This window comes from Lottia gigantea (genome assembly GCF_000327385.1).
Source record: "Lottia gigantea unplaced genomic scaffold LOTGIsca_141, whole genome shotgun sequence".
Lineage (NCBI taxonomy): Eukaryota > Metazoa > Mollusca > Gastropoda > Lottiidae > Lottia > Lottia gigantea.
The window spans coordinates 171802-181919 of record NW_008707634.1 but is presented as its reverse complement, the minus strand read 5'-3'; the positions used below and the strand labels follow the sequence as shown (position 1 = coordinate 181919).

General features: G+C 30.9%; 1 protein-coding gene across 1 annotated transcript; it reads right to left on the bottom strand.

Annotated features, from left to right (window-relative positions):
• Positions 1–4641: 4641 nt before the first annotated feature.
• LOTGIDRAFT_207723 (hypothetical protein) lies at positions 4642–6114 on the bottom strand. The gene is made up of 2 exons (XM_009049926.1): positions 6068–6114; positions 4642–5455 (listed from the first exon to the last, which is right to left on the bottom strand). Exons 1-2 carry the CDS (start codon positions 6108–6110, stop codon positions 4974–4976), a joined length of 525 nt encoding a protein of 174 aa, XP_009048174.1. The 5' UTR covers positions 6111–6114; the 3' UTR covers positions 4642–4973.
• Between the last annotated feature and the right edge of the window lie 4004 nt (positions 6115–10118).

Sequence of the window (10118 nt, the reverse complement as noted above, 5' to 3'; positions counted from 1 at the left end):
ATCAGGTAGCATATTTTATACTTTCAATTTCATGTTGTAGCTGGGAGTTTGTAATGTAGAAGCTATTACTATTAATATGTTGAACTTCCTATTTATTATTATTATTCATATCAGATTAAATGCTTAGTAACTTTACATTCATCCTCATTTTCATAATAAACTTTCTGTTTTAGGGAGAGATATTAAGTCTTTATAATACAACCATAAGCAGGGGTGAAAGTAAACAGCCCTTACATTTTGGTGTCTGTGTTCAGAGTATAAGTGGAACTCTTCAGGAAGATGAAGACAAAGATAATAATCGTGTATTGTTGGGATGTGGAGGACTGTTATTTGTTCTGCCTCTAGAGCTTGGCAATACTTTCAATCAGGTGAAACTTTGTTACTGTTGACATGATTATTTGAAATAGTGGATTTATGGTAAATATTTGCTACAATTTATGAATTTCTTTCTAGTAAAAAGTTCTAATTGGTTCTTCAAATGATTATACCAGGTACTGTGTCTGTTTATTTATAAATCATATTTAATTTTTTTAAGGCTACCTTATGGTCAGAATGTTTACAACGATTAGCTAATTTGATAGAGACTAAACCAATGTGTCCTAGTTTACCATTGGTTGTAATCTGTAATTCATCAACCAATGAAATGATAGATGTAGATGAGTTATATGAGAAGTTGAATATTACTAGTTATATTGAGGAAGGTTTGGTATCTGATGTACATATTATGGTTATTCAGACTACAGGTCAAGGTCAGGTCAATGTGGAAGATGTTTCCATCACAAATCAGGTAAAGTGAATTTATCAATTTCTAGATTACATATTGAATCAGGACTCAACGGGTGATCGGTTGGAGTTAGGTTTGACTTGAGGTTCTCAAGGTTGGGTCTGAACCTCTCTGAAGAGCACCAGGAAATGTGACTGATCAAAGTGTGGATTGATTAAAAGTGCTGCCTTATTCCCTTAACTTGATTAAATTGGATTGCAACCCTGACTCAGCATACGTCACCCATGGTGGTTTTACACGTTTTGACATATAACAAAAATCATTTGAAGAAACATACATCATTTTTATAAGATTTTCATTATAGTATATATTCATATACCTTATGTATTATGGTGGCCTCTATATTTTTATGCTGATTTTTGATAATCAAAATAAATTTTAATTCTGCTTAATTGTTCACTTATTGAAGTTGAAGGTTGTTTATTTTCAGCTGTCGAGTTGTATTCAGTGGTTAGGTAAACGAATTCCTGAAACACCAGCTGTGAACAGTAAATCATTAGTAGAATTTATAAATGATGTTATATTAGAAGAGTATTTTACACCAGTTTTACAAGATTTACACGTCAGAAAACAGAAGAAATATCTCCATCAGGTAACGTTATATATTCAGTAGATTTGTACTGTTTTCCTCTTGTATTCTGATCGCAGAAAACTGCCTTTGTGCCATGAACAATATTATTAATTTTTGTAAAAGAAAAATTTATGTTATATAGGTTTCAAAGTTCTAATCATAGACTTTCAGTGTTTGATTTTTCTGTTTTCAGTCTCCTGATATATTAATAGATTTATATAACAGTGTGATAGAGTATTTATTAAGAGTTATTCCATCACCATTACTCTCAGATATCTCCTGGCCTGTACCTGAATTTACTCTCTTCTCACATAAACACAGTAAGTTTCTTTTTATTTTCAGTTTTTCAGAAAAAATATAAATTTGTTATAGGGTATATCACTGATCATGTATTGCTACCATTCTGCATGCTACAAAACCTGTGTTTTTCAGTATATTTTTTATGTACCCAATATTGATGATGCATTGGATAAAATGTTGAAATGCCCTTAATTGATTTTGTTTTGTTTTCAGATCAACCTCCTGTATACTGGAACACTGTCACACATCTCCAGTATTTAGACCATATACTATCAGACCTGGAACTACCAGACTTCTATTACCAGGACAGTCAGACTGATTCCTGGGAGTATGTATGCCAAGATGTCTGGTCATATGTAACTATGGTTACAGGAAGTGAACAAGGTGCTTCAAAAATAGAATTGATATCCAGGTAAGACTAGAATTAATAGTCTTTTGGTAATGTCAAATAAAATAATTCTTTAAAGTTGAAATTATCAAAACAGCATCACAGAAGGAAAGAATGGAATACCAGTAGTGTGGTCTACATTTTTTGGAAAATGTTTCTTTATCGACTGAATATATTGTACCTTTCATTACTTGACAGCCCTTGTTTTCTTTATAAAGATGAGCTCATTTGTAAAAAAGGATGATATTGGTTCCATGTTATCTGTTACAATATTTTATCTTAGATAGTGAATATGAAATTGTCTACTTTAGAGTAAAACAGTTATTGAAACATGTACGAGAAGATTTTGAAGAGAAATGTTATTTATTGGAAGGAGAAGATAACTGTGAACCAACCTACATCAACATGCCATGGACAGACCTAATACAAGCTTGTATTGATTATAAACTAAAAACATTGAATTATATTGACCCTAATACAGCTCAACAGGTCAGTTGTTTAACTTTCAAATTGAAGAAAATCACAGATTGTCATTTGCTTGCTTACATTTGGAATAGGATGGTCATAAGTTGTGATTGCAAGCCTAATAATACAAAAACACCTTTTCCATATATCATCATTATTTTGAAATATGTTTTGGTAAATCAGAGGTGATCAAAAGACCAGCTTGTAACCAGATTTCATGTGTTTTGATATCTATGAACATTTATAAATTTATTTGAGAAAGAATTTTTATTCTTGTCACAGGAGAGTTCTAAAGAACTACGAGTTTACTACACAGACAAAACATATACAGAGTTCTTTCCCCCTGATAAATGGAAGTCAGCTCTTTTAGATACTGACAGTGATGGTAAGCTATTCATTTATACCTTGTCTTAACTTACATGTAAACTATTTCCTTAGCAAAAATTAATTTGTGAAAAACCCAACCCAAAATGAAATGTAAATCCATAGTCAGCAGCAAGCAAAAAGCATACCCAGGCTGGCACCACATCTGCAATTGTGTCCTCATCACATACTTACATTTACACATGCTGGTTATATCTTGAGTTACAACAATGAATCTGAATTATAAGCAATATGAAAATTGACTTGAAAATCAGGAAATCTCTTATATAATCAACTTTGTTTGTTTTTACAGAGTATGTCACAGTGACCAACACATTCTACAGAGCTGTAGAGAAATCCAGATCAGAGAAATATGACGAAACAGAGAACCAGGTGTCAGAAATTCAAATAATTAAACCATTATCAGTGACCAAGGATTTGATTTTCTCAAATTCCATTTTAGACAAGATTCGAATGGAACAAAAGGATTCCAGTGACTTTGAAAAATATTTAGAATCTGTTGCTAATGACGATTTATCAACTGTGACCCCAGACTTGAACCAATCAATGGACTATGATTCAAATGTAGAATTGAACGAAAGTGTAATGGACCGAAATATTCGAGAATATTATGACGATATTCTTCATAATGGAACAATTTCTGAGCGACTCTCAACTCTTCAAGAGAAAATGGAGTCTGATAAACTTGCTGCCCAGTTGTTTGAACAAAAGTTGGAATATTTATTGAATTCATAGTTTGATTTTACGAGATTCCATGAAAAAGATGTGAATATATTGAACAATCGAATCAAAATTATGTCCTTCCGTTATTGTTTTGTCATAAAATTATATCTCAAGATAGCTTTCATCTTGAATTTCTGATATTTTCTGATGAGGATTCTCAAGAAAATTACCTAAAAGGTTGAATTAATAAATAACAAAATGTCCATCTCAATTTGCAAGACACCAACAAGTGCTAAATTAGACATATTCTGAAAATTGTTCATTAGATTAAACAAGTATATCTAGATTTGTGGATTTTCTTTGCTTACATCAAAGTGATGAGGATATTCCTTTTCAAGCCTATTCAAATTTCAACTTAATAACTTTAACAGATCGAAATATCAGTTATACTAAAGTAATGCTGGCACGATATATCGATGAACCACAATTTGCCAAGATATGCGTATCGTATTGTGACTTCATGTATCGATTCTTGACGATATCCTTCAATCAATAAAAAGTTTGTTTATGATAGAACAATTTTTTTCACTGAAACTCTTTAACAACTGTGGACGCTAACCACTTCTATCAACTATATTACCAAATATCAATTATGAAGTAATGAATTAATATACATAGGAATTTTTAAGATGTTACCCTGTATCGCGACGTGTATCATATCGTGGCATGATTGACGATACCCCGCACTGTCCTAAAGGGATTGAGATGATTACAGATGTCTTTGGATACTTTTTACGAGTATCTGAACTTGTTATGGCTTCCATTTGCATCATACTAATCCCTGTGGTTCCTGTTATTATAGGAATTTTTAACCGTATATGATGGTGCTTGCTAATGGATACTATCAGTTTTTTCCAATACTCTACCATATAAAATATGAAAAACTCTGTACAATCTCATATATCCTATACAAATACCTCCAGAATACATCTTCTGTGTGAAATTTGGATTCTGAAATCTGTCAAAAAGTTGAAATGACAATAAGCATTGATCAGGCCTTTTTTGAGAAATGATACAAGTTAACATAACATTTAAGAAATTTATTTATAAAAGGCATAAATGCCATTCTCTAACAAAATCATTCCATTTAAGCTCCATACAGCCATGAAACAGTATAATAACAATAGAAACATATTCTTATAAACATTGGAAATTATTTAACAGATTGGAAAGTAAACTTTCTTTCACTATCCATAGATCCACTTTTATGGTTACTTTAACCTGACAAACTATTATGTCCAAATATATAAGCTTATCCTCAGTGAATATATAACAGAAAATTTTAACATCACTCAATGAAAAAGCTCTTCAAAGCACTCATTATATGTGGTATTTCTGATTTTGAATTAATATGTACACTAAGTAGCATTCCACTGATTCAGCCATGCTGTGATTTTTTCAATATTTTCCTCCATTTCCTCTGGAGTGTTGCTTGGCAACTCCTCTACAATGTTTGTTTTATAAGATTCTAATGCCTCATCCAAAATAGTTCGAAATATCTCACATTGAACATTGTCTTCAAGTTTTTTACTATGGTAGCCACGTTTTTCCAATCGATTATATAAAAGTGCTGTATCAGTTCGTAAGACCACAACTAAATGAAACCATCGTTCTGGAAAAAATTCACACCCATGATAATCTACTATATTCCCTCCGTCCACCATAGTGTCCTCTAGTTCATCAATGACTCTATCTTCATCCATAATTGGACACTGATATTCTGCATCAAACCCATCATAAAGATCATTCTCTTTAGCCACCTCTCCAATATTAATATATTTCAAATTTGTTCTCTGGGCCACTTCTTGTGCTAGAGTTGTTTTACCTGTGCCAGGTGTGCCTGAAAAGAAAAGATTCGAAATGACCTTTAACTGTGACAATTACAAATTTAAACATAAAAATCAATCGTAGAATTTTGAGAAAAATAACATTCTTTTCCATCACAGGCCATCAATATAATAAATCAAGTTTGTTTTTCCCCCCAAGATGAGTGCAATTGCGCACTGGAAGTTCCAAACTGACTTATACATATAATGACAATCCTCCACATTGGCACACAAGTTTCAGGGCAAAAAATAAGCTCCCAGTTTTGACTGAGGTGAAAATAGGCCCTCTTTCTTCTGTTACCTCTGAATATATCAAAATTTCATCCCTTAATAATAATCAATATTAAGCCTACCAATATCAGTCTCTATACAAATATATCCTAGTATTAAATGTGATCATTACATTGTGCATAAACTACATTATCAATGTACATATTGTAAAATTAATTATGGCATTTATTGTACATGTCATGACATTTGCTCTGTTTTGAAAAAATTTCTACCATGAAAACACCGTTTCATAACAATTTTATTTGGAAGCTGGTTAATATTGATAAGAATGATCACAGAAATGTTATTTCATAAATCACATTTGTAATACGGGCTTGCTTAATCAGGAAATTTACCTGTTATCAAAATATTTGGCCCACGTGGTAAACTTCCTGCCATTTTGATTTCAACCGGATGTTTACAAAATATGTTGTAAGGATGTTTCGTAACAGTTTTTGTTGCCGACAATCCTCGGTCGTTTGGTACGCAGATCTTTACTCACCACTTGAATTTCTCGAATCCGAAAACCAGTAAACTTACTTGCTTTTGGCTTGTATACCATAAACAAATATTATAGTCCAGTCCTTTCCTCAGATGCTAAAATTTTAATTATTGCATAGATTTGGGCATCGCCACCAGTCTTTTTGATCTCTTGTGATTTAGCACTTTATTGTTTACGAAATGATCATCTCATGTTTACTCTCTGGCCACATCAAGTTCTAAATCACATTTTGGCTAGAGAAAAAGTTCAAACCTGTTTCTTGTTGCCTTGTGCATGACAGCAAAATTTCCCTCATTGCACTTCAACGTCTTCATTAGCCCATAAGGTGCAGAAAAGTAGGACGTAAAACTCCATTCATTATATTTCATTTACAAGCAGTTACTACAATATTAGAACAGGCTATCATTTTATTTCAATTCACTCATAACAATTCAATTTATAGTACAGAACAGCTTATAGTTATCACAAATAAATTCATATTGAGAACATGCAACTTAAAGTCATAGTATGTTTCCATTAATAATGACTATTATTCCATTTTGTCCTGTCTATACCAATTCAGATAAAACAATTAAGTTCAATTTCATATATATATAGCTTTTCAAAAAATATGTACCAGTTCAATCCCAATTCAGACAATTCTTGCGCAGTTACATGACATCATAATATTGAATATAACTGCATGTAAGAAAGTTAGAAATACCCCAGGTATGATGATATCTACTCATTACAGTATAATTTATAATTCATTATGGTTGTGTATTTTATGACATTAAATAATATTTTTGTTCTTTTGAAGAGAATTAAATGACAAAATGGATTTTGACACCCTTGTATGTGGGAGAACTTACTGATGGAACTAGATCTTAATGAGATCATAAAAAATACTACCAGACCAATTCATGCAATTCAAACAATTCATTACATTCAAAAAAAAAAATCTTTGAAAATTGTGTATCATAATAGAATGAATGACAATAATTTAGATAGGCTTTTGTGATTCAAACTATGAATTTTTTTTACACATTACTTCTTTGAACTGATCTAGATTATTTAAAACTAAGTCTGATTATATTCAATGTTAAATACAAATTTTTTAAAAAAATTCTCAAAACTTACAAGCTTATCAATATGATATACATCTTAATGTAAATTAGGCAACCAAAAATATGTCAGTATTTCAAATGACTGACCTAGGTTAAGGGTAATACATTTGAATGAATAATGATGGCACAATAATCCTATGATATTGATGCAGATAGCCAATATACACTGAAATGCCCTTCATATGAATTTGGTATATTAAAATAATGTTCAAATATGATACATTATTACTGTCAGATTATTCCATTTATTCCATTCATTCATTAATTTGGTACAGAAAATATTTTCAACAAAAAAACTAAAATTCTCACCTAACAGCTAATAAATACAACTAAATATTGTTCATATAAAATTGGTCCCATTATATATACTGTATAAAAATATTATTTACAAATAAAATTCACATTCATTCAATTAAAATATCAGCTTTGTATTGATATCAATTTTGAGAAGTTTGTATTCACAAAGGGCAATATTCAGTCAAAATAAGGAAATTTTTTTAAGGAGGGAAGTGTCTTGATATTTTATGTAAATCTATTGGTCATACTAAGACTATTGGCACTATTTTGAAGCTGATAAATGAATTCATTTAAAAATGGTCAGTAAATTTTGAATTACCGATAAGAGTACAAAGACAATAGATTCTATTTTATATAAATTGACTAAAAAGACTCAATACTTGGTGTTTATTACATGATATTAATATTTAAGTTATTTCATTTAAGTTTATTTCAATAAACCCAGTCTGACACTTCTCACAATGTAATTGAGTTTATGACTTAAGACAGGACATAAAAAAACAAATGATAATTTATGTTAGACTTGCTATATATCACAAACTCAAGCTGGCCCAAGTTTCACATTAAAAAAGGTTTACTATAAAAGTCTATTATTCTTGTTTAAACAGTTAATTATCAAAATTACACTATAAATCAGGGCTGTTTACTTATTTTTTTGTCAGTCGGACATTTTTCAACAACCTGTGAGGATATTGACCCTCTGTCATTTGAGCAGCCCCGTCGATCATGTCCGGCATATAGAGCCAAATCAACAGCCCTGCTATAAATTTTCAAAGTAAATTTTGTGATAAGGGGCCTCAACTACATCATTCTAATTAAATTAGATTACAATTAATTTCTGTCTCCATTGTAATCTAACAAGTTTTCTCCCCCAATCCGTTTTCTAATGACATTTCTTTACACAACTCACAGTGTGTCATGTTGGACCTGTTTCTTGATAACAAGGACAAATTGTGGAATAGTAAGTAGAGCATTATGAAAGCCTCTTTGGGTTTCAATAAGCCAAATTCTGCATTGTACCTGACTGCATTAGAAAACTTGTCAGATTACAAAGGAGACAAATTCAGAAAAAACAGAAACAATCTTGTAATCTAATCCTAGAAAGATTGAAACTACATAAAACTAAATATCACTTATATACAGCTTAAAAATACAAATAATTGATGCTGTGGATGAATACTTTTTGCTATTTATTGCAAATTATACCTTGCACATATATATCACATTGCTTAGTTTTTATGATTAATATAATCATTGCAAATTGATCAATTGGGCAAAAAAACATTGTAATTTTCTGGCCTTTTGCTGATATAAAATATTATAAGCTATTCCAAATACCTTCACGCATGCATTACAGACTTAATTCCAATATGCAAATTTCCCCTCGAATTCAGTATTGAATAATATATTTTTACAATCAGCATATGTAGTAGCTATCAAACATATTGGTCCAACTTGCTTTGATAGTAGACTGGTACTGTGGATAAAGTATACAACTGGGTACAAAGTATTACTTCTAAAGAAAAAATCTTACAAGATTAAATGCTCTTTAATCATATTATGATGCCAAACATTCAACGAACATTTACTCATTCCATTAAGTTTTCACAGTTCACAAAGCATTATTTTTTTCAAACTCACAAAGATGACTCCTCCACTAGTAGATCTTGATTTCCATTAGATTTGATAAAATATGTTTCCTAAAAACTCTCAGAGTAGCATGGCCTGTTTCTACGTAGAACTTCTGCCTGAATCAAAAGTCTGTATGCCTAATTCTAGAATTCGTAATTGCATGATATCATTGCCATATTTGGAAAATTTCTCTTCACCCAGCACACCCTTTAATTTCGTCTACAAAATAAAAAGTAGGTATGAAATTTGGTGGCTTCTGTTAGAAACATAATAACTTTTGGCACAAATAATGTAATGTAATGTTTTAATGTAAAGTCCTTGAAATTCAAGGGAAAATATAAAGTTATTTACCAAAATTTTATTTCCAGAATTGTGTAAAAATGAAAGGTGTATCTCCAAAGCGAGGCCTTGGAACAATTCATAAAGTGCCCATTTACCTTTCACAGGCCTGAGGTGAGTGGCTCACCGCTAAATACACCACTGCTACAGATGGTAAAAACTGTGCACTATACATGTTAATATACAGTATATTCAGTCATCAGGACACAGAGTGTCAAACCATTACCCAATGATTTTCTACTTAAATTTTCAAATAAAAAGATTGATATTTACCTGTAACTCTACAGGATTGTGTATTTCATCCATTGTTTTATAAGTTCTTAATAAAGTAGATTCTCCTATACCAACTGCACATTGCCTGTAATTAACAAATCAATAATCATTAAATTAACAAAACTTATATTAACAAAGTTAAAATTAACAAATCTTATATTAACAAAATTTATATTAAAATTTTCGATATTAACAACTTTAAAATTAACATATTTGATACTAAGAAAGCTGATATTTTATGTATTTGAAGTCGCCTAA

Coding starts and splice junctions, on each gene's coding strand:
- LOTGIDRAFT_207723 (XM_009049926.1), bottom strand. CDS start 6,110: ATGGCAGGAAGTTTACCACGTGGGCCAAATATTTTGATAACAG. Junction 5,456..6,067: donor GCCAAATATTTTGATAACAG/GTAAATTTCCTG, acceptor TTTTCTTTTCAG/GCACACCTGGCACAGGTAAA.